Consider the following 27,126-nt stretch of genomic DNA (forward strand, 5'->3'; position numbering starts at 1 on the left):
CATAGTTGTATCGATTTTTTTCACCTTTGAAACTGGTGATGCATATCAATGTTTTTAAATCCACGTGTCCTGTGAAAAGTGATTGCTCCAACATAATATTCATGTCCATGGAACCAAATCATCAGAATTCTTCATCGGAAGCATAATTTAGATATATTTTACCAAATAAAACTTTAATTTTCTGCTTGCTATTACTGTTAAAGCGTATTTCCATTGAGCATCTTCTCCGTTACCTCCATCTTGTTTTCAAACTTTCCCCAAAGCATGCGATCAACAAGTTTCATTTTCTAAGAATACATAAAGGAATTTCCCATCAAGAGCCAATCATATCATTAAACTACTGGAAAATCTATATCTATTTTTAGTAAACAACATTGAAATGAATGGATTCCCTTTATTTCATTGGTTAAAATATGAAAGAAAACGTCGTGTGTAAAGTCAATATACTGACAACCGGCACAGAACGGAAAACATGGCAGCTCTCACTTTATCGACGACCGGCACTGTGATGGTGTTATCTGGGTCGTCGATAAAGCGATGACCTGCAGGACAAGGGTTAATTAAAAAATAAAAGTTGCAGGACAAGGGTTAATTAAAAAATAAAAGTCCATGAAACTTAATCGCAGAAAAAAACTCAAACAAACACACTTGCAAATGAAAGTGAAACTGTATGACTGTTTTATTAGTTCGATCCAAATGCATTCGTAAACTGGTTCAGGGAACCAGGTTATTATTTATACAAAAATGTGTACTAAGTATGAATGCAGAGTGTCTTGTCATGTAGTTTCGACAAAAAACATCAATTTGGTTTCAAAAATAGACATTTCATTTAAACATTAGTACGCTGCACCTAGGAACATACCCACACTTCAGCATGTTCTGTCTCACGCTGTATTGGTAAGCAAAGTTGTCCATGTGATCGAGGAAATTCGGGACTATGTGACTAGCGACTGTCACTCAGAAAGACAGATAACCAAAATATCAACACTCAAAGATGGTTATGACGAAGCTAATGTACTTTCATAAATAGCCTACGTACCCATGTTTGTTCTGTTTATCTGTTTATTCAAAACCAGTTAGATTGATGACAAAATGCTAGAAAAGCAAAATTTGAGGATTTTTTAAATGAATGTTGGTTATCCAACTTTTCCCAAACTGACGATGATTTTCCCAATTTGATCGGCCCTGGCCCCAGTCCCAAAAAGTGGCATGAGAGCCCTGGCATTTATGTCCTATGGACATTTTTTTTTTCTGTTTCTTTGTTACTTATATAACAAAAAGTTGTCTTTAGAAAAAAAACTTGCTAAAATTTTATTTTTAGTTTGTTCCATAAATGATAAATGCTATAAAGAAATGGAATTTTGTATTTGAAATTTGAATTACCAATTTAGTCGATCATTGATCGATTAAGTGTCTCCGATTTTGACCGATTATCAATTATGAAATTTTCCCGATTATTCAACACTATGACCTACTGATGGTATTTTATAATTATATTGTAATATCTTCAGTCTTAACTGGCTAAGAATTACCAAACTTTGCAGGATGATGCATTTTGGGTCTTATGATACTTAGAGTTGGAGGCTTCAAATAGAAGTGAAAGATTGTACAATTTATCAGAAGAGCGATTCAAGGCCCTTGGGCCTCTTGTTCTTAATACTTTGGAAAAGTGGCAATCTTGTTGTGTATAAATGAAAAATATTAAAACTATAATCCCTGGGCCTCTTGTTGATAGATAGGTACTGGTAGACATCATTGTTCTAAATGATATCAATGCATTTTCAACTAAACTAAGCAGTTTCACTTTTTCATAAATTCACAGGGCCAAAACAGGCGCTGTGTGAAACTTGTTCTTTATAAAAGATTTTGAGTAGCTTTTCTTCGTTCGCTTTAGACTTATAAACATATAGAATTACAGTCTCATCATAGTTGTATTTTTTATTCTAGATTGTTGTGCTCTACTTGCCAATATTGGTGACAAACAACAGCCTTGTGGAGCCTGACCTCCACAGTTCCTTCTCTTCCATCACATGGACAAAAAGAAATTGCTACAACCAAGCAAGAGACCACGGTTAGAAGCTCCAACAAGTATGTCATTCATGATTTCATATTTTGGTCACCCGAGTTACTTAGGTGACCTATTGCTATTTATTTTCGTCGTGCGGGTGTGCGTTGTGCGCAAAGGAGTGTATATGATAAGAGCCAATTTTGGCCCCCTAAAAATCAACATTTTAGAATGACATTCAGATATGTTTAATTGATATTTATTTTGTAGAAGAGATTATATTAGAAATATTTCCAATATATTTTTCACATTTATATGCACTCACTAGCTGTAAATGACATTAGAAATAATGCTATTTTTGCTATCTAGCAAAAAAGCCAAAAATATGCCTTTTTCTTGATGTTTTTACTTATGGGAAACAAAGAGCGCAGTGTAGAACATACATAATTTTTCTGTCACTAATTAGTATTGGATAGATACATCTTTGGTAAAAATATCAATCTTGTTCTAGGCTGCGCTCTATATTTTCTGGAAGAAAAACTGCTTGAAAAAAAGCAGTTTTATTACAAATTATGCTAAAAACGTGATTTTTATGATGTCATATTTCTAAAATAACGGAATTTTGATCAAAATGAAAATGACCAATATAATTTGCATATATAGCTGTACAACTTAAAGCTATATATATAAAGTAAAATTTAAGGGGCCAATTGAGACATTTACCATATATCGCTCTTTTCACATTTTCGACTTCTTCTCAAGAACAAGGAATAAGGAATATTAAAGTGAAAAATTAATGACACCTTAAAAATCTTCTTCTCCAGAACCACAGGGTCAAAAAAGATGTATCTTAGGCCAAAACTTCTTTATTTACTGTTTTACTGGAAATTTTTTCAAAAAATTGAGTCGGGGGGTCGAAATAAAAATAAGAATAAAATCTTCAAATTCAAGCAGTCGGTCAGAAAAATAAAAATAAAACTAAAAAATGTAACAATTTTTTTTATTTTTTAAATTAAGAATGGAATTGTTTTATTACCTTAATTTGGCAGAAAATGGTGTTATTTGAAAAAATTAGTGCATGCAAAACAATTTTATCATATATATATATATATATATATATATATATATATATATATATATATATATATATATATATATATATATATATATATATATATATTTTGGTATTCAATAAATAATAAGATTTGAGGATTTATGATAGATATGTCCTTTATCTATATTCAAAATATGGTTAAGATCTATTAAGTGTATGCCCTTGCGAAAGTACGATTTTATGAGGCATCTCATTGTAAAATATATGTAACCTGTACATAAAAACACGACATAATTTATAAAATACATTCTCTTGATAGTTAATGAATAATCACACTACACTAAACAAAGGATATACATTGACATTAATCGACTATTTAAAACCTGTAAATTATATTCCGTTTAATAATAAAATGCATTTTTCATTGTTAAAAAATTTCTCAATCTGCCTCTCACAGCACATGAAATACGTCATTTACAAAAATGACCTCATGTTTACAAGTTCATCCCGATCAGTGTCTTTCTCTGATCTAACTCTGGGTATTAAATAACTAGAGTAAGCATTCTAAGTGTATAATTGTGATAAGCAATGGTGCCTCTTTCAAAATTGTGAATTTCATGGCATCTGGTTTAAAACACTCACCAAATTCAATTTTTGGAAAGTTGTTTCATGATACTCAGGTGATCTATAAGGCCCATGGGCCTCTTGTTTAGATATGTTACACGTTTAAAAATGCATCTTGGATAAACATACAGGTTTAAATAAGTTACATTTTGTTCTTCACAAAATTCGAAAGTCTACTGTTGATTCCCATTCTTTTATCACGTTCATCAAGGGTATCAAAATTGTAAATGAGAACTACCATTAACGGAACAGAAAAAGTGACAGTCCTGTCAACATACATTCTCTAGTCATTTCTTTAATTTCTTTTTAACTCCAACTAAACTTCATCATCCGATGTACTCTTATTGTCGATGAGTTTCCTATTTGAGCTATGGTTGACTTGCAGAAACTATCATGTATAAGGACAAAGTATCCTCAATTTTTGTAAAAATCGACATTTCTGCATTTTATACACCTCCGAAACAGTTGATAACAAAGGTAAATTGATTGGATGATAATAAAGCCTTTCAATAAAGCAGCCAATCAGAATTGCTGACTTATTTGCACATAATTATACCCCCCGCAAACGAAGTTTAGGGGGGTATATTGGAATCACCATGTCTGTCTGTCTGTCCGTCTGTCCGTCTGTCTGTAGACAAGATTTTGTCCGGACCATTACTCAGAAACTATTAGAAGGATTTGGCTGAAAATTTGTACATATATTATTCACCATATGAAGTTGTGCACCTGAAATTTTCATCCTGATTCAATTATTATTTTGAATTTTACAGGTGTTTTTTCATTTTTATTTTGTGGTTTTGTCCGGACCGTTTCTCAGAAACTATTGCAAGGATTAATCTGAAAATTTGTACACTTATTATTCACCATATGCAGGTGTGCACCTGGAATTTTCAACTCTTTTTGTTAATTTTTCTGCATTTTACAGGGTTTTTTTATTTTAATTGACTTGTTCATTTTGGGCTCATGTATAAGGTTTGAGACATAGAATCTAGAATATCTGTACAAAAACGTGAACTACAGCTTAAAACTACTCATAAAAACTTTAAAAAAAAGAAACATCATCAAGTGTTAAAAACAGTTTTTACATTGCACAGAAGATAATGTAATTATGTTCCCCAAACGAAGTTGGGGAACATATTGTTTTTACTCTGTTTCTTATTATTATTATTATGTTCCCCAAACGAAGTTTGGGAACATATTGTTTTTACTTTTTCTGAATTTTTTCTTTGTTCTCCGGTACTTTTTTGTCCGCGAGTGTTCTCGTAAACTACTCATCCGATCTAGGTGAAACCTTTTTAGGGTCACTAGGTATGTTATGTAGATGTGCGGAACGAAGGTCATTTTGCGCGCACGTGCGTGCAGGTGCGCGCACGTGTAACACGTGAAATGACCAATATAATAGATTTAGCCGTAACTTTTTAAATATTGGATGAAATGCTTTGAAACTCATTATATAAGGATATAATAGTAGTATAGACATGATGACATGGTCAAAATAGCAAGATCTCACGCGCATGCAGGTGCCCTTCGCTGCGATTGGCTGAAACTTAAAGTCTAAATATCTATTTTGTTTTCTGACAAAATCCTTTGAAATTTTGAACATAGTCTTACATAATGAAGATCTACAGCATGATATATAAGAATAATCATGAACGCACGCACATGCACGTGTGCTGCAATCTGATTGGCTAAAACTTTAAATGCCTACAACTTTCTTGGTTCTCAATAATACAGGGTGAAATTTCAAATATGAATAGATATAATGATTACCTACATTATACTACTATCAAAAGTAAATACATGGACGTGCATGCACATGCGACCGCACACAATGTATTAAAAGACAGTATACTTGAGTGTTTGATGTTCATGCAGAATTAAGAACTTCTAAATGTCAAGACATGTAACATACTGAAGCATGCAGATCTTTTTACCCTTGACCTTGAAACTTAGGTCAAGGTCACTGGGAACCTGAATAAAATGTTGATATTAACTATTTACCAAAATCACCTTGACCTATGAACTTGAAATCGACCTTAACCTTTGTCCTTGACCCAAGGGTAAAAAGAAACATGAAGTACATGTACATGTATCTAGAAACACCTTTCAGAGTTTATTTCGGTTGACAGGTTAGAAGTTAAAGAGGTGGTGGTTTTTAATGACCTTGACCTTTCATCCAAATGTCACAATCAATCTTCAGTTCTTGGAATAAGATACAAGATTCAACTCCAACGTTGAATAGGTTAAGAATAAAAATAACCCCCCTCCCCACCCCCACCCACACCCCCACCCCCCCACCCCCCCCCCCCCCCACACACACACACACACAAACAAATCAAATTAATGGCAACGTAGAGAATCACTGTTAAACTCAAATAACACCTCGGACCCACATAAAATTTCAAAAAAACTGCAGAAAAGAGCTCGAGGAAAGTGTATTAAAATATTTCATTTGAGTTTCCAAAGTATATAGAAATTATTAATTTATACAGAAAAAATTACAAATCCTGTCGTGTTTAAAATTAAAGTGCAGATGACCAAAGTTGGCATATAAGCCTTTTATAGCCTATTTATTCAGATGTCGTTAATAGCATTCGATTCTACTGATTTGAAATAATATTTTAATACCAAGCATCCTTTGTTTAATTTACCTTTGAAATTTATTTGAATTTTTTTTTAGAATTACGCAATCCCCAGAAATAGCAATTTTCGGTATATTAAAAATCAATATACATGTACGCTCCTTCGTAAAATAATCAGATATTTGCATTCATGAAAAAAATATTAATAAGGTGTTAAACAATATAGGTCACATTAGCTGACACGAATGTCTTTTTAAACATCTCTTGTAAAACCCAGAGAGTAGCCCCCTATGCATTGGAAAAAATGAATAGTTCCGGTCAAAAAACCTTTATATATTTATTTACAAAGTATATAAAATTTACCAGGCACAGGTATCAGAGTTGTCAAAATGGCCTGAGAGGAAATATTAAAAAAATTCTGAACAGAAAGGAAAATCCCTTTTCCATGTATGGAACTACTATTGAATATAACCAACCCCGAGCCCGATCTTAAAAACACGGTAGTAGAAAATTAGAATTTCGCTGTTTTATTAATTTTTTTGCTTTTAACTTCTTTTCTTGAAGCCAAATGATATGAAAACACTCAAGAAGGTGAAAAGACTTCATACTGTTATCTGAATTAAAATCAAAATTGTAATCTGAACAATTAGTCTCCTTATTATGTTCCCCAAACGAAGTTTGGGAACATATTATGTTCCCCAAACGAAGTTGGGGAACATATTGTTTTTACTCTGTTTCTTATTATGTTCCCCAAACGAAGTTGGGGAACATATTGTTTTTACTCTGTTTCTTATTATTATTATTTTTCTTCTTCTTCTTCTTCCTGGAACTTTTTTGTCCGGGAATGATCTTGTAAACTGTTCGTCCGATGTAGGTAAAACCTTTTTAGGGTTAGTAGACATGTTATGTAGATTTGCGGAATCAAGGTCATTTTGCGCGCACATGCTTGCAAGAGCGTGCACGTGCAACACGTGAAATGACCAATATAATAGATATAGCCACAACTTTTCTTTTTTTAGATGAAATGCTTTGAAACTCATAATGTGAGGATATATTAGTAGTATAGAGATGACGACATGGTGAAAATAGCAAGATCTCACGCGCATGCACGTGCACTTCGCTCTGATTGGCTGCAACTAAAGTCTCAATATCTTTCTTGTTTTTTGACGAAATCCTTTGAAATTTTGAACATAGCCATGCATTAGGATATCCTACAACATGAAATAAAGCAATTATATTGAAAACACGTGCATACACGTGCGCTGCAATCTGATTGGCTGAAACTTTAAACAGCTATAACTCCCTTGGTTTTCAACCAAACAGGATGGGATTTGGAATATAGATAGATATAATGGACTTCATCAAGTAGGTATGGTCACCATGCACATGCATACACGTGCGTGTACATGTGCTGCAATCTGATTGGCTGAAACTTTAAACAGCTATAACTCCCTTAGTTTTCACCCAAACGGGGTGGAATTTAGAACATAGATAGATGTAATGGACTTCTACAAGAAGGTATGGTCACCATGCTCATGTATGCACGTGCGTGCACGTGAAATGAGTAAAATCAAACATACACTTGAATGAGCGTATTTTTAAAATAATTTTGGATTAAATACTTTAATAGTCAGTGTATTAAAAATATAGATTGTGTAGACAAGATGATATGGTCATGACGCAAATGCATTCACATGTGCACGCATGCAATGCTAAAGTTTAAATGATTTTTGTACACTTCTTTGTAAATGTTGTTAAAATCCCAGATGCATAGAGTTTGTCTTATTTAATGAAGCTTACAGGGAATATGACACCAAAAGGGAGTTGGGGAGCGTTTGGGGAACATTTGTAACGGTCCCCGTTACAATTAGCACTAGTTATTATTATGTCGCCCCGAACGAAGTCGGGGACGACATATTGATATTGTACGCATGTTTTTTTTATCCAGGCTGTTTCTCGGAGATGGCTGGGACAATCTCCTGAAACTTTCCTCAAAGGACGATCACTGGTTGTAGTTGTGCAGTGAGGTTGTTCAGTTCCAATATGTCTACCGTTGCCATGGAAACCTGTAAAAAGCGACAAATTTTGTCCGAGAGTGTTCTCTCTGGTCCCTTAAACGTTCGTTATGAAACTTTTCTTATTTTAATGATTAGTATCTGTAGTTATGCAACTCGCATTTTAAATTTTCAAATAATCGATTATTGCCATGGAAACCAGGTGAAAGTTAAAATTCTTTAATTTCGATTTTCTCAATAACTACGCAGGCAATCGTTTTGAAACTTTCAGTGTTTATTCCTTGCAATGTGTCAAAGTGATTTCTACTTTTAAAAAAATTCTAATGAGTCGCTCACAGTTGCCATAGAAACGAAACAGAAAAAAAGATTCAGTTGTACACATGTGTTCTCCAGGTCTAGGTCAAAGGGTCAAAGTTCTTGGTGTCCAATAAAAGTTCTTTTCACAAGAATTACATATTTGAAATACGAAAGCCCTAGCCCTTACCGTTCAAACGTAAGGTACTATGTTCAAGACACCCCCCCCCCCTTTTTGAAGCGCACTGCCAGGTAGAACACACAGATATAACATATACAATTTACAGGTAACGTTTTAAAGGTTTCATTCATAAAATTCAGTTCTCCTGATGTGATTTGATAGTTTGCCAACAGTCATTCTTCTTCTGTCTTGTCTCTAGATTTTATAATTATTTTGTTTTTTCTATATAAAAAATAACGATTGTCAACTTCATTTATTAGCATTTCGCGTTTTTTGGTATATCTATTACTTGTATATTATTAATTTCATTAAATAGTGCAAGAATAAATTAGAAAATTGGTACGTTATTTCCATAGTTTTTATTCATTCATAAATATTTGGATCCGCTCCTATACAGGTGCGCTAAGCCTTGATCACTACTGTTAACAAAACATTCATCTCGCCGAAAATGTTCATGATTCCGCTAAACTGAGAAAATTTACACATGATTTATCATTTCATAAGAAACGTCAGACCTGTACAGTGCAGAAATGCTCGATTTGAAGGTGGCATGTCAGATTCGTTTTCCGGCAGAACCTCTACAAATTAAAGTGAAAGTAGGGAATTTTCTGAATTCTCACTGGCGTTTTTATACACAAAATAATTCGGCTGATCTTCTTAATAAATAATATTTGCCAAGCTTTTTTGGTAGGAAATATACTGCCAATTAACAAGTATGAGGCTCAGTTCAGTACAATGCCCAATTTCCTGTATGCAAGTCTGCAATTTTGGACTTGTAATTTTTTTCCTGCACTACTTTCTTCTCCTACAGATTCTAAAAATAATGAGTGGGATGTACCCAATTAAGGTCTTTCGTTTCTAACGGAAAGAACTGATCATACGACTGGATGGTTGTCAAAGCTTAGCTAATGGACCATTGTTTTAGTGATGATAAAAATGAAAGTCTTGTCCAATACGGGGCGACATATGCTATTGCTTGCAATAGCAGACTTTCTAGTTATTTTTCTTCTTCCTGGGCACTTTTTTGTCCGCGAATGATCTCGTAAACTATACATCCGACTAAGGTGAAATGTTTTTAGGGTCAGTAGACATGTTATGTAGATTTGCCGAACGAAGGTCATTTTGCGCGCACGTGCTTGCAAGAGCGCGCACGTGCAACACGTGAAATGACCAATATAATTGATATAGCCGTAACTTTTCTATTTTTTGATGAAATGTTTTGAAACTCAGAATGAAAGAATATATTAGTAGTGTTCACAAGATGACATGGTAAAAATAACAAGATCTCACGCGCATGCACGTGCGCTTCGCTCTGATTGGCTGAAACTAAAGTCTCAATATCTTTCTTGTTTTTCGACAGAATGTTTTGAAATTTTGAACATAGTCATATATTAGGGAGATCTACAGCCTGATATATAAGAATTTCCACAAAAGCATGCGCATGCCCGTGTGCTTGCAAGAGCGCGCATGTGCAACACGAGAAATGTCCAATATAATTGATATAGACGTAACTTTTCATTTTTTTATGAAATGCTTTGAAACTCATAATATAAGGATACATTATAAGCATAGACAAGAGGGCATGGTCAAAATAGCAAGATCTCACGCGCATGCACGTGCACTTCTCTCTGATTGGCTGAAACTAAACTCTCAATATCTTTCTTGTTTTCCGACAGAATCCTTTAAAATTTTCAACATGCTTATACATAATGAAGATCTACAGCATGATATATAAGAAATGCCATGAAAGCATGCGCATGCATGTGTGCTGCAATCTGATTGGCTGAAACATTAAATGCCTATAACTTTCTTAGTTTTCAACAAAACGGAATGAAATTTAGAATATGATTAGGTATAATGAATTCCTACATTATAGTACTTTCATAATTAAATGCCTGGAACATGCATGCATGCACGTGCGCATGCGAAATATGCAAACTTACCAATATATTTGAAAAAACAGTAGCATGCATATTTTAAAGATTTTTTTATTCAATCTCACAAAATATAGATATGTTAATAGTTTAGACAATATGCCATGATCATCTTGCATGTGCATGCACGTGCTTGAGCGTACAGTGCGTTAAATGACACATAGTTGATATCATTGTAGCTTTTATAATTCTTTGATGAAAAGATACTGATCTTATTTTAAAAATGTCTTACAGGAATTATGCACAAAAACGGAGTTGGGGAGCGTTTGGGGAACATCTGTAACGGTCCCCGTTACAATTAGCACTAGTTGTTTTTACTTTTTCTGAATTTTTTCTTTGTTCTCCGGTACTTTTTTGTCCGCGAGTGTTCTCGTAAACTACTCATCCGATCTAGGTGAAACCTTTTTAGGGTCACTAGGTATGTTATGTAGATGTGCGGAACGAAGGTCATTTTGCGCGCACGTGCGTGCAGGTGCGCGCACGTGTAACACGTGAAATGACCAATATAATAGATTTAGCCGTAACTTTTTAAATATTGGATGAAATGCTTTGAAACTCATTATATAAGGATATAATAGTAGTATAGACATGATGACATGGTCAAAATAGCAAGATCTCACGCGCATGCAGGTGCCCTTCGCTGCGATTGGCTGAAACTTAAAGTCTAAATATCTATTTTGTTTTCTGACAAAATCCTTTGAAATTTTGAACATAGTCTTACATTATGAAGATCTACAGCATGATATATAAGAATAATCATGAACGCACGCACATGCACGTGTGCTGCAATCTGATTGGCTAAAACTTTAAATGCCTACAACTTTCTTGGTTCTCAATAATACAGGGTGAAATTTCAAATATGAATAGATATAATGATTGCCTACATTATACTACTATCAAAAGTAAATACATGGACGTGCATGCACATGCGACCGCACACAATGTATTAAAAGACAGTATACTTGAGTGTTTGATGTTCATGCAGAATTAAGAACTTCTAAATGTCAAGACATGTAACATACTGAAGCATGCAGATCTTTTTACCCTTGACCTTGAAACTTAGGTCAAGGTCACTGGTAACCTGAATAAAATGTTGATATTAACTATTTACCAAAATCACCTTGACCTATGAACTTGAAATCGACCTTAACCTTTGTCCTTGACCCAAGGGTAAAAAGAAACATGAAGTACATGTACATGTATCTAGAAACACCTTTCAGAGTTTATTTCGGTTGACAGGTTAGAAGTTAAAGAGGTGGTGGTTTTTAATGACCTTGACCTTTCATCCAAATGTCACAATCAATCTTAAGTTCTTGGAATAAGATACAAGATTCAACTCCAACGTTAAATAGGTTAAGAATAAAAATAACCCCCCTCCCCACCCCCCCCCACCCCCCCACCCCCCCCCCCCACACACACACACACAAACAAATCAAATTAATGGCAACGTAGAGAATCACTGTTAAACTCAAATAACACCTCGGACCCACATAAAATTTCAGGAAAACTGCAGAAAAGAGCTCGAGGAAAGTGTATTAAAATATTTCATTTGAGTTTCCAAAGTATATAGAAATTATTAATTTATACAGAAAAAATTACAAATCCTGTCGTGTTTAAAATTAAAGTGCAGATGACCAAAGTTGGCATATAAGCCTTTTATAGCCTATTTATTCAGATGTCGTTAATAGCATTCGATTCTACTGATTTGAAATAATATTTTAATACCAAGCATCCTTTGTTTAATTTACCTTTGAAATTTATTTGAATTTTTTTTTTAGAATTACGCAATCCCCAGAAATAGCGATTTTCGGTATATTAAAAATCAATATACATGTACGCTCCTTCGTAAAATAATCAGATATTTGCATTCATGAAAAAAATATTAATAAGAAGGTGTTAAACAATATAGGTCACATTAGCTGACACGAATGTCTTTTTAAACATCTCTTGTAAAACCCAGAGAGTAGCCCCCTATGCATTGGAAAAAATGAATAGTTCCGGTCAAAAAACCTTTATATATTTATTTACAAAGTATATAAAATTTACCAGGCACAGGTATCAGAGTTGTCAAAATGGCCTGAGAGGAAATATTAAAAAAATTCTGAACAGAAAGGAAAATCCCTTTTCCATGTATGGAACTACTATTGAATATAACCAACCCCGAGCCCGATCTTAAAAACACGGTAGTAGAAAATTAGAATTTTGCTGTTTTATTAATTTTTTTGCTTTTAACTTCTTTTCTTGAAGCCAAATGATATGAAAACACTCAAGAAGGTGAAAAGACTTCATATTGTTATCTGAATTAAAATCAAAATTGTAATCTGAACAATTAGTCTCCTTATTATGTTCCCCAAACGAAGTTTGGGAACATATTGTTTTTACTTTTTCTGAATTTTTTCTTTGTTCTCCGGTACTTTTTTGTCCGCGAGTGTTCTCGTAAACTACTCATCCGATCTAGGTGAAACCTTTTTAGGGTCACTAGGTATGTTATGTAGATGTGCGGAACGAAGGTCATTTTGCGCGCACGTGCGTGCAGGTGCGCGCACGTGTAACACGTGAAATGACCAATATAATAGATTTAGCCGTAACTTTTTAAATATTGGATGAAATGCTTTGAAACTCATAATATAAGGATATAATAGTAGTATAGACATGATGACATGGTCAAAATAGCAAGATCTCACGCGCATGCAGGTGCCCTTCGCTGCGATTGGCTGAAACTTAAAGTCTAAATATCTATTTTGTTTTCTGACAAAATCCTTTGAAATTTTGAACATAGTCTTACATTATGAAGATCTACAGCATGATATATAAGAATAATCATGAACGCACGCACATGCACGTGTGCTGCAATCTGATTGGCTAAAACTTTAAATGCCTACAACTTTCTTGGTTCTCAATAATACAGGGTGAAATTTCAAATATGAATAGATATAATGATTGCCTACATTATACTACTATCAAAAGTAAATACATGGACGTGCATGCACATGCGACCGCACACAATGTATTAAAAGACAGTATACTTGAGTGTTTGATGTTCATGCAGAATTAAGAACTTCTAAATGTCAAGACATGTAACATACTGAAGCATGCAGATCTTTTTACCCTTGACCTTGAAACTTAGGTCAAGGTCACTGGTAACCTGAATAAAATGTTGATATTAACTATTTACCAAAATCACCTTGACCTATGAACTTGAAATCGACCTTAACCTTTGTCCTTGACCCAAGGGTAAAAAGAAACATGAAGTACATGTACATGTATCTAGAAACACCTTTCAGAGTTTATTTCGGTTGACAGGTTAGAAGTTAAAGAGGTGGTGGTTTTTAATGACCTTGACCTTTCATCCAAATGTCACAATCAATCTTAAGTTCTTGGAATAAGATACAAGATTCAACTCCAACGTTAAATAGGTTAAGAATAAAAATAACCCCCCCCCCCCCCCACCCACACCCCCCCCCCCACACACCCACACACACACACAAACAAATCAAATTAATGGCAACGTAGAGAATCACTGTTAAACTCAAATAACACCTCGGACCCACATAAAATTTCAGGAAAACTGCAGAAAAGAGCTCGAGGAAAGTGTATTAAAATATTTCATTTGAGTTTCCAAAGTATATAGAAATTATTAATTTATACAGAAAAAATTACAAATCCTGTCGTGTTTAAAATTAAAGTGCAGATGACCAAAGTTGGCATATAAGCCTTTTATAGCCTATTTATTCAGATGTCGTTAATAGCATTCGATTCTACTGATTTGAAATAATATTTTAATACCAAGCATCCTTTGTTTAATTTACCTTTGAAATTTATTTGAATTTTTTTTTAGAATTACGCAATCCCCAGAAATAGCGATTTTCGGTATATTAAAAATCAATATACATGTACGCTCCTTCGTAAAATAATCAGATATTTGCATTCATGAAAAAAATATTAATAAGAAGGTGTTAAACAATATAGGTCACATTAGCTGACACGAATGTCTTTTTAAACATCTCTTGTAAAACCCAGAGAGTAGCCCCCTATGCATTGGAAAAAATGAATAGTTCCGGTCAAAAAACCTTTATATATTTATTTACAAAGTATATAAAATTTACCAGGCACAGGTATCAGAGTTGTCAAAATGGCCTGAGAGGAAATATTAAAAAAATTCTGAACAGAAAGGAAAATCCCTTTTCCATGTATGGAACTACTATTGAATAAGTTCATTTTGATTGGTTAGGTATTGGCGTGATACCCTTAGTCGACTTTAACCTTGCCTTGTCGTCGGAATAAAACCAACTTTGAGCCCGAGGTTAAAATAAGTAGAGAAATAAAATGTGAATCGATATATTAAAAATATGACATATGCTTGAAAAATGGTAAATTTATGTATGTATTTTTTTCTTTGATTCGCGGGATAGAAATATATGTTAATCGCTTAATCAACATGCCATAATCATCTTGCATATGCATGTACATGTACGTGTGCGCGCATGCAAAACGTTAAACAATATATCGTTGATAGTTGATATCATTGTAACTTTTATATTCTTAAATGAAATCTTGGGATACTTAGCATATTTATAAAAGGTCTTAGAGGAATAAGGCACGATAAGGGACGCATTTTGCACGTGTGCAAGAGCGCGCACTTTGCAACATGTGAAATTGTTATTGTAACTTTTCTATTTTTTATGAAATGTTATGAAACATAATGTAAGGATATATTAGTAGTGTAAACAAATGATGTGGTCCTCACGCACATGCACGTGCGCTTCTGATTGGCTAAAATAAAGTCTCAATATCTTTCTTGTTTTTTGACGAAATCCATCATTGCCATGCATTAGGATATCCTACAAAATGATATATAGCAATTATTATGAAAACACGTGCATGCACGTGCGCTGCAATCTGATTGGCTGACATTATAAATAGCTATAACTCCCTTGGTTTTCAACCAAACAGGATGGGATTTGGAACATAGATATATATAATGGACTTCTACAAGAGGGTTTGGTCACCATGCACGTGCGTGTACGAATGCTGCAATCTGATTGGCTGAAACTTTAATCAGCCATAACTCCCTTCGTTTTCAACCAAACAGGTTGGGATTTGAAACATAGATATATATAATGGACTTCTACAAGAAGGTATGGTCACCCTACACATACATACACGTGCGTGTATGTGCGCTGCAATCTGATTGGCTGAAACTTTAAACAGCTATAACTCCCTTGGTTTTCAACCAAACGGGGTGGGATTTAGAACATAGATAGATGTAATGGACTTCTACAAGAAGGTATGGTCACCATGCTCATGTATGCACGTGCGTGCACGTGAATTGGGTAAAATCAAAAATGCACTTGAATGAGTGTTTTTTCTTTCATACTTTTGGATTAAATACTTTAATATTTAGCATATTAAAATATATAGATTGTTTAGACAATATGATATGGTCATTACGCACATACATTCAATGCGCAAGTGTGCAGTGATAAAATTTTAATGAACATGGCACACTTCTGGTAAACGTTGTTAAAGTCTCAAATGCATAAAGTTTGTCTTATTTAATTACGCTTTCAGGGAAGAAGACTTTAAAAGGGATTTGGGGAGCGTTTGGGGAACATCTGTAACGGTCCCCGTTACAATTAGCACTAGTTTCATTTGTCTCTTGGGAATAATGACTGGACATGCATCCAGTTAAAGATAAATAAATGAGTTTGGTGTGGGAAGTTGAACATTAAGGCATCTCATTATCAACCATGTGTAATCTCCAGGGAATCGGGCACAAGAATTAAAGATCTCTCTTCTCTTATTCTCTTAATTATGTCGCCCCGAACGAAGTCGGGGACGACATATTGATATTGTACGCATGTTTTTTTTATCCAGGCTGTTTCTCGGAGATGGCTTTGACAATCTTGCTGAAACTTTCCTCAAAGGACGATCACTGGTTGTAGTTGTGCAGTGAGGTCGTTCAGTTCCAATATGTCTACCGTTGCCATGGAAACCTGTAAAAAGCGACGAATTTTGTCCGCGAGTGTTCTCTCTGGTCCCTTAAACGTTTGTCATGAAACTCTTTTTATTTTAATGATTAGTATCTGTAGTTGTGCGATTTGAATTTAAAATTTTCAAATAATCGATTGTTGCCATGGAAACCAGGGGAATGTTAAAATTCTTTAATTTCGATTTTCTCAATAACTACTCAAGCAATCGTTTTGAAACTTTCAATGTTAATTCCTTGCAATGTGTCAAAGTGATTTCTACTTTTAAAATAATTGTAATGAGTCGCTCACAGTTGTCATAGAAACAAAACAGAAAAAAAGGTTAAGATGTACACATGTGTTCTCCAAGGTCTAGGTCAAAGGGTCAAAGTTCTTCATGTCCAATAAAAGTTCTTTTCACAAGGATTACATATTTGAAATACGAAAGCCCTAGCCCTTACCGTTCAAACGTAAGGTACTATGTTCAAGACGACCCCCCCCCCCCCCCCCGCCCCCTTTTGAAGCGCACTGCCAGGTAGAATACACAGATATAACATATACAACTTACAAGTAATGTTTTAAAAGTTTCATTCATAAAATTCAGTTCTCCTGATGTGATTTGATAGTTTGCCAACATTCATTCTTCCTCTGTCTTGTCTCTAGATTTTATAATTATTTTATTTTATCAATATAAAAAAATAACGATTGTCAACTGCATTTATTAGCATTTCGCGTTTTTTTTGTATATCTATTACTTGTATATCATTAATTTCATTAGATAGTGCAAGTATAAATTAGAAAATTGGTACGTTATTTCCATAGTTTTTATTCATTCATAAATCCTTGGATCCGCCCCCACAGGTGCGCTAAGCCTTGATCACTACTGTAAACAAAACATTCATCTCGCCGAAAATGTTCATGATTCCGCTAAACTGAGAAAGTTTACACATGATTTATCATCTCATAAGAAACATCAGCCCTGTACAATGCAGAAATGCTCGAATTGAAGGTGGCATGTCAGATTCGTTTTCCGGCAGAACCTCTAAAAATGAAAGTGAAAGTAGGGAAATTTCAGAGTTCTCACTGGCGTTATAATACACAAAATAATTCGGCTGATCTTCTTAATAAATTACATTTGCCAAGCTTTTTTGGTAGGAAAGATACTGCCAATTAACAAGTATGAGGCTCACTTCAGTACATCTGCCCAATTTCTTTCATGCAAGTCTGCAATTTTGGACTTGTAATTATTTCCTGCACTACTTTCTTCTCCTACCGATTCTAAAAATAATGAGTGGGATGTACCCAATTAAGGTCTTCCGTTTCCAACGGAAAGAACTGATAGGACTCGATGGTTGTCCAAGCTTAGCTAATGGACCATTGTTTTAGTGATGATAAAAATGAAAGTATTGTCCAATACGGGGCGATATATGCTATTGCTTGCAATAGCAGACTTTCTAGTTGTAATTTATTGTCTGTCAAAGCACTTCATTACTGGATGACCAGCTCTTTATTTTCAAAATGAATTTGATATAAAGTTATCAAGATTAATTTGATTTTGTATATGATTTTTTTTCAACAATCAATTTGCAGAGTGACATAACACATAATTGCAATATTTTTTTTTAATGCAGAAATAAAAAAATAAAATAAAAAAATAATGTTACAATGGAATTACAATGTATTTGTATTGATGTTTCATTTGGTTGCACCTTTGTTTCATTCATTAAGAAACATGGTGAGCAATTATATTTCACTGCAAATTTTTGTAAGTAAATTATGAACACCTCTAGATCCATAAAGTATTTTTGAATTGGCACCTTCTCTGAAAAACCCAGCGGGGGGGATTTGTCCCTATTGGACAGTTCTAGTTTTATTTTCTTAGTGCACTTGCATCGATGATCGGCGGGTAATTTAAAAATAAAATCAACAACAGGGACTTTTATTTTTATTTGGTTTTAGCTAAAATTGTAGTCGGCGCTCCAGTAAACATTTGATAAAAAAAAATGTTGGCCTAAGTAAGAATTTAAATTGGGGTCAATGTACTTTTTTCCAGGGGATGCTCTGTATTCAAGTGCCCTTTTTAGGTCATCTCAGATTGCTAACCTATTGCTATCCGGTTTTGGCCATTGCGCGTTTACATTTGAACATTTTCAGCTTCTTCTCTGCAACCACTCAACCAATTTCAATCAGTTTTAGCACAAAGCATCAATGGGGTAAAGGGGAACAAAAATTGTGAATTTCATGGTCCCTGCCCCCCTAGGGCCTGAAGGGTGGGGCCAAAACCACTAAAATTGATGCAACCCTTAAAATTCTTCTTCTTTACTCCTGGATATCAAGCAGTCAAACTGTTGGCATGATTGTAATTAGTCCTTTACCAAAATTGTAAATTCATGGCCTCAGGGTCAGGGGTTCTGGTGTTAGGTTCGGGGCTCTATTGATTATGTAGTGAAAATGCATTAGTTCTTTGAAAATCTCCTTCCTTGCTCTTGGGCATTAAAGAAACTAACCAAGTACATAGTTATGTTGAATAAGGCTCCCTCTTCCAAAATTGTAAATTTCATAGCCCCAGGATTAGGGGTTCCTGAGTTATTATTGAATTCTTTGAGAATCTTTTCCTTTGCGCTAGGGTACTATGCCAATCTGAAAATGAATTAATGATTTGATATATCCTCTTTGTTATTAATGATCCATTTATGAAGAAATAAAATTTATAATAAAACTTCCAAAATTTTGAAATATGTGGCCCCAGTGTCAGTGGTTCCTGTGGGATGGGGTGCACAACTTGTGATTATAAAGTGGAAATGCATTTTCTCTTTTTTACTCTGATCTACCTCTGAGTATTAACTCTTTACCCCGTAATGCCACGATTTGACACACTGGCCGAATCCTTCGAGTGTTTGCCTAGCTGCCCCTTAGAGCGTTTTAGATGAAATGGAGTGCAGTTTAAACCTGAACAAATAAGGGTCAAAATATTTCATTTATGCTACGTTTTATATATCATTGGATTTGTAATAAATTGAATTTTTCAAATCTATTTACATAATTTCTGTTGAAATTTTCTGTAAAAAAAATAATTCAGGTGAAATCAGGTATAATTCGCAAAATAGATATTTTCAATATAAAAAACGGCTTTGAAAAGCCGAAATTGTCTGTATAAATAATAAAAAATATATGTGATGATATAATTGATGATTAAATTATTATTTATTATCAATTTTATAAATTTAATTCCTCAGAAATCAATAAATTGTAGTGCTACCTCAATGTCAATCTCGCCGATAAATTTTCAGATGAGCGTGCTAAAACTTGATTTCTTAACGTTTTTGGATACTTTATTGATCTAATTCTATTAAAATAATTATTTTCTACACCTGTACATATACACAGTACAGGCCACGAGTTTTCCGAAAAAAAAACACAGGGCCCTGTGGACCGCAAGAAAACGCTTTAGTGTGTACCTGGAACTTTGTCGGCGTCTTTGAAGTCAGCGTTTCTGTGCACTGTGTGACATGGTGTGTCACAGTTCTGATGATAAATATTTTAAACATTTTCATTGCCCTTATTTAATAAAATTAAATCAACTTTCTTTTGAAATGTTTGTTGTACTTTTCCATAAATTAATATTGGTAATTTATTGCATACAGATGTTTAAACTAATAAGATGCCTTAAAATTTAATAACAACGTACTCGTGTCCAGCAACAAAAAAAAATGTATAATCACATTTCAAGTTAAATCCTAATTATGTTCCCCAAACGAAGTTGGGGAACATATTGTTTTTACTCTGTTTCTTATTATGTTCCCCAAACGGAGTTTGGGAACATATTGTTTTTACTCTGTTTCTTATTAAGGTCTTCCGTCTTCAGCGGAAGACCTTCTTGTTATTCTTAGGTTTCTTTTCCACTATTTTTATTAAGGTCTTCCGTCTTCAGCGGAAGACCTTCTTGTTATTCTTAGGTTTCTTTTCCACTATTTTTATTATTTTTATTATTGTTTTTTTTTCTTACCGATTTTGTGCACGCGATTTCTCGGAAACGGCTCGATCGATTTTTATGAAACTTTCAGGACTGATGGAACATCAATCAAACCTGATATATAATTTTTTATTTTTATGACGTCACTTCCGGTTTCGAGATTTCCGAGATTTAGTGATTTTCAGAGGGTCACATTGACCAGCATTTTTCTCAAAAGTGCTTTTATATAGAAACGTAAGATTTTCAGCGATGATAGAGCAACATATGCTGATGTGACACACACCTTTCTTATTCTCCGGAAGTGCAGCACGTCGGCGCTCGCTATGGCTCGAAAAAAGATCTATGGGGAATTTAGACATTTTTCACACATTTTTGGCAATATCTTTTTACATGTTACTATTTTGTAAAGATGTATAGAACAAAAGTTGTGAAGAATGTCACGATCTTTCGAAAGATATCAACGATGAAGGGCTGGTCCCTATAATAAAGGGCCAAAAGGGGCCGAAAGTTTTTCCTTTATATCTCAAAAAGTATTGAGAATTTGTAATACGTCAAAGAAGCAAACTTGTTCAAAATATCAAGCTTCATCTAATGGCGTCGTCAAAATACGTCCGGCGACGTCACTTCCGGTCAAACCGGAAGTTGGCAAAAATTGCATATTTTTGCTGTTCTTGACAGGTTTTTGGATATCAAATGTCACTGGAAGCTTAAATCTTAATTTTCCGTCCGTCGACGTCACTTCCGGTCAAACCGGAAGTTGCCAAAAATGGCTTAATTTTGCAATAATTACCATAGATTTGGAGGATTAAACCATTTTGGGACTTCATAACTCTTCATTTTTTTTAATGAAAGTTACTTCCGGTCAACCAGGACGGAAGACCTACTCGTTGCTTTGCAACGAGCTCGGCTCTAGTTATTTTTATTGTTTTTTTTCTTACCGATTTTGTGTACACGATTTCTCAGAAACGGCACGCTCGATTTTCATGAAACTTTCAGGACTGATAAAGCATCAAACAAAGCTGATATATAATTTTTTGTTTTGATGACGTCACTTCCGGTTTTGAGATTTTTGCGATTTAGTGATTTTCAGGGGGTCAGTTTGTCCGCGAGTTTTCTCAAAAACGGCTTAAGATAGAAACTTGAGTTTTTTGAGCAATGATAGAGCAATGTCTGTAGATGTGACATACGCATTTCATTTTTACCGGAAGTGCTGCACGCCGACGCTCGCTATGGTCCAAAAATGGGCATGTCGAGAATTTTAAAATTTCTAACACCTTTTCTTCGATATCTTTTCACATACAAATATTTTGTTAAGACATATAGAACAAAAGAAGTGTAGAATTACATGATCTTTCAAATGATATATCGTAAAAAGGGCTGGCCCCTAAAATAAAGGGCCTAGAGGGGCCGAAAGTTTTTCATTTATATCTCAAAAAGTATTGAGAATTTGTTATACGTCTAAAAAGCAAAGTTGTTCAAAATGTCAAGCTTAATCTGTTGAAGTCGTCGAAATGCGTCCGGCGACGTCACTTCCGGTCATACCGGAAGTCGTCAGAATATGCATATTTTTGCCGTTCTTGACATATTTTTGTGTAACATATGTATCTGGAAGCATAAAACTTCATTTTCTGTCCGTTGACATCACTTCCGGTCAAACCGGAAGTAGCCAAAAATAGTTTATTTTTGAAGGTTTAAATACAAAATCAAAATTATAAAGTCAATGGAGACCACTTAGCTCATTTGCTTTCATTTGTTGACGTCACTTCCGGTCAAAACAGGACGGAAGACCTACTCGTTGCTTTGCAACGAGCTTTGCTCTAGTTATTATTATTTTTTTTCTTATTTGTTCTCCGGTACTTTTTTGTCCGCGAGTGTTCTCAGAAACTGTTCACCCAAATGAGCTAAAACCTTTTTAGGGTTAATAGGTGTGTAGTGTAGGTGTGCGGAACGAAGATCATTTTGCGCGCAAACGCCTGCACGTGCGTGCGCGTGAAATGAGTGAATTGACTGATATATTTAATATAGCTATAACTTTTACATTTTTTGATGAAATGCTTTGAAACTCATTACTTGAGGATATATTATTTGTGTTAATAATATGACACTGTCAAATTAGCACGAACTCACGCGCATGCACGTGCGCCTTGCTCTGATTGGCTGAAACAAAAATCTCAATATCTCTTTTGTTTTTCGACTAAATGCTTTGAAATTTTTAACATTGTCATGAATTAGGATATCCTACAATATAATATGGAAAGAATTTCATGAAATCACGCGCATGCACGTGCGCTGCAGTCTGATTGGCTGAAACTTTAAATGGCAATATCTCCTTTGTTTTTTGACGAAATGCTTTGAAATTTAAAACATAGTCATGCATTAAGATATCCTAAAATATGATATAGAAAAAATTCATGAAATCACGCGCATGCACGTGTGCTGCAATCTGATTGGCTGAAACTTTATATGGCTATATCTCCTTTGTTTTTTGACGAAATGTTTGAAATTTTAAAATATAGTCATTCATTTAGATATTCTTCAATACGATAAAGATAAAAAATTATGAAATCTGGATACTACCAGACTTGCTTCGGATGCTGGATCTGAACTACATTTTCCAGATGAGTGACCAGGTTAAAGTTTTTGGAGCAGGTCCATTTCCAAGGAACTATAAGCCCTACCCAAACCAAACTTGCACGGATGATGCATCTAGGGATGGACACTACAAGACTTGCTTCAGATGCTGGATCTGACCTATATTTTCATTCCCAAGTAACTATAAGCCCTGCCTGAACCAAACTTGCATGGATGATGCATCTAGGGATGGACACTACCAGACTTGCTTCGGATGTTGGATCTGACCTACATTTTCATTCCCTAATAACTATAAGCCTTACCTGAACCAAACTTTCATGGATGATGTGTCTAGGGATGGACACTACCAGACTTGCTTCGGATGCTGGATCTGACCTATATTTTCATTCCCAAGTAACTATAAGCCCTACCTGAACCAAACTTGCATGGATGATGCATCTAGGGATGGACACTACCCGACTTGCTTTGGATGCTGGATCTGACCTATATTTTCATTCCCAAGTAACTATAAGCCCTAACTGAACCAAACTTGCATGGATGATGCATCTAGGGATGGACACTACCAGACTTGCTTCAGATGCTGGATCTGACCTACATTTTTATTCCCTACTAACTATAAGCCCTACCTGAACCAAACTGATCAAATTTTATTCACATATAAATTTTCATGTTGCTTTACTAATATATCCTCGGCGGGGCATTCATGTCCTATGGACATATTTCTAGTTTTTTTTACCGATATCTAATCTCAATATCATGCGTGCCATTCAGAGTCAAATATCTGGTAGAATAAAAACGATTATTATATATACATAAACCAAAGTTATAAATTGTCATCAAAATTTATTATTAAATTTTTATCAGAAACAAACGATTTTGCCTGTAATACTATTTACACGGTGCAGCTTGGAGGGAAATTTACTGGACACGGTGCGACACGGAGGACATTAGCTGAGATTTATCTAGACACGGTGTGGCATGGTGTGCCTACCTGTATATTTAGCTCACCTGAGCCGAAGGCTCAAGTGAGCTTTTCTGATCACATTTTGTCCGGCGTCCATCTGTCTGTCTGTCCGTCTGTCTGTCCGTAAACTTTTCACACTTTTGACTTCTTCTCAAGAACTGCTGGGCCAATTTCAACCAAACTTGCCACAAAGCATCCTTGGGTGAAGGGGATTCAAGTTTGTTCAAATGAAGGGCCACGCCCTCATTCAAGGGGAGATAATTGGGAATTAATGAAAATTTGTTCAAACCATGACCCCCCGGGGTAGGGCGGGGCCAAAATGGCCGACCAAAGTTTTTCATAGAAATATATAGGAAAATTCTTTAAACATCTTCTTCTCAAGAATGACAAAGCCATAATTCATCATATTTTTATGGAAGCATCCTCAGGTAATGTAGATCCAAGTTTGTTCCAATCATGACCCCCGGGGGTAGGACAGGGCCACAATGGCCGACCAAAGTTTTATATAGAAATATATAGGAAAACTCTTTAAAAAGCTTCTTCTCAAGAACAGCAAAGCCATAATTGATCATATTTATATGGAAGCATCCCCAGGTAGTGTAGATCCAAGTTTGTTCAAATCATGACCCCCGGGGGTAGGGCGGGGTCACAATGGGCGACCAAAGTTTTATATTGAAATATATAGGAAAATTCTTTAAAAATCTTCTTCTTAAGAACAGCAAAGCCATGATTGCCCATATTTATATGGAAGCATCCCCAGGTAGTTTAGATTCAAGTTTGTTCAAATCATGACCCCCGGGGGTAGGGTGGGGCCAAAATGGCCGACCAAAGTTTTATATAGAAATATATAGGAAAATTCTTTAAAAATCTTCTTCTTAAGAACAGCAAAGCCATGATTGCCCATATTTATATGGAAGCATCCCCAGGTAGTGTAGATTCAAGTTTGTTCAAATCATGACCCCTGGGGGTAGGGTAGGGCCGCAATGGCCGACCAAAGTTTTATATAGAAATATATAGGAAAATTTTTAAAAAAACTTCTTCTCAAGAACAGCAAAGCCATAATTGCTCATATTTATATGGAAGCATCCCCAGGTAGTGTAGATTCAAGTTTGTTCCAATCATGACCCCTGGGAGGTAGGGCAGGGCCACAATGGCTGACCAAAGTTTTATATAGAAATATATAGGAAAACTCTTTAAAAATCTTCTTCTCAAGAATAGCAAAGTCATAATTGCTCATATTTATATGGATGCATCCTCAGGTACTGTAGATTCAAGTTTGTTCAAATCATGACCCCCATGGGTAAGGCGGGGCCAAACTTTTGGATTTAAACTTTTCAATAGTATTGTAAACCAATTTTTACTTTTTCCTTGCCACAATGCTCGGGTGAGTGATGTGGCCCATGGGCCTCTTGTTCAAATTCACATACACCTTGCTACACCGTGTACACGGGGTAACACAGAGCGTTTCACACGGTGTTTTTTCCACCATGCGATGCGGAAAACTCGTGTCCTGTACTGTAAATATGTGTAAAATGAAAGGTATCAACTGAATTTGTGAGAAACAGGTAACAAAATCGGCACTGTGCGGTCCCGAACTTCACAAAATTTTCATATCTTATGTTGGAGTATATTACATAAATAGATCATTATGATATTCAAACCTTTCAAGAGATAGGTAGTTTATAGCTTGAATTTCGTGTAATGCTTTGAGTTATATGCTCAAAAAACATCGTATGTAACAGTCCACCATTTTGAATTTTGGTGGGACATTCCAAGATTCTTTTGTTTGTTTACACAGGTAAATCATGTGATTTCTAACTGTAGTATGATGCAATCATCTATTGTTAACCTGCAGGTGGCCACCTGTGCTCTGATAATCAGTAAACAAGCGGTAATTTCAAGTGAAATCAACAATGAAATACACGTGCGTCAAAAGTCGTCATTAAGGGGTAAAGGAGGGAAAGGTCTAAGGGGAAAAGAGTTAAGTAACCAAAGTAATCATGCTAAATGTATATTGTTATGATAAACAATGGTGCCTCTTTCAAAATTGTGAATTTCATGGCCTTTGGTTTAAAACATGAACCAAATTCAATTGTTGGAAAGTTGTTACATGATTCTCAGGTGACCTATAAGGCCCGTGGGCCTCTTTTTCATATTGATTTTCAAGCAATCTCAGGGATGTAGTTTTTATGTATTTTGTATTTTACAGTGTCCATTCGTGGACCAATACCAAACGGGCCAATGCATCCCAGGCCCCTGATAGCTCTTCTAGATGGCAGAGACTGTTCAATAGAGATGCCCATTCTCAAAGATGTTGCCACTGTGGCATTTTGTGATGCTCAGTCAACACAAGAAATTCATGAAAAAGTAAGTGTGTGGTTATAAGGGTTTGCAATTGAATACCAAATTGCAAATCTGTTAACTCTTTAACTACCAGAGACTCTCTGTAGAGAGCCTGCTACTGATAAGCTCTTAGCTGCCGCTCAGCACTAGTTTACTAGCTCACTACCAGAGATAAATTCCTGCTATGGTAGAAAGACAATACAATCGTGAGTGGGCACATTTATCGCTGATTATCTATATAAATTTGATAAAAACATGTATAACAAAAAATATTCTTTACATCTTTATCAGCTCACCTGTGCTGAAGGCTCAAGTGAGCTTTTCTGATCAAAATTTTCCATTGTCTGTCGTTGTTGTTGGAGTTGTTGTCGTAAACTTTACACATTTTCATCTTCTCAAAACCACTGGGTCCAAAAAAAAACCAATTTTAATCAAACTTGCCACAAAGTATTTTTTAGTGAAGGATTCAAGTTTGTGCAAATGAAGGGCCACGTCCTCTTCCAAGGGGATATAATTATGAATTATTGAAAAATTAATGGTATTTTTTTTAAATCCTCTCAAGAACCACTGGGCCAGGAAAGATGAAACTCGGGTTG

The 27,126-nt window shown here is 35.0% G+C and overlaps 1 protein-coding gene across 1 annotated transcript; it reads left to right on the top strand.

Annotated features, from left to right (window-relative positions):
* The first annotated feature begins 1,947 nt into the window (after nucleotides 1-1,947).
* On the top strand, nucleotides 1,948-26,872 carry LOC134246449 (C-terminal-binding protein 1-like). The gene is made up of 2 exons (XM_062728818.1): nucleotides 1,948-2,088; nucleotides 26,397-26,872. The coding sequence occupies exons 1-2, from the start codon at nucleotides 2,031-2,033 to the stop codon at nucleotides 26,570-26,572; spliced, it is 234 nt and encodes a 77-aa protein (XP_062584802.1). The 5' UTR covers nucleotides 1,948-2,030; the 3' UTR covers nucleotides 26,573-26,872.
* Nucleotides 26,873-27,126: the final 254 nt, after the last annotated feature.

This window comes from Saccostrea cucullata, unplaced genomic scaffold, assembly GCF_032062105.1.
Source record: "Saccostrea cucullata isolate Sc308-1 unplaced genomic scaffold, CSIRO_AGI_Scuc_v1 ctg6141, whole genome shotgun sequence".
NCBI classification, from domain to species: domain Eukaryota; kingdom Metazoa; phylum Mollusca; class Bivalvia; order Ostreida; family Ostreidae; genus Saccostrea; species Saccostrea cuccullata.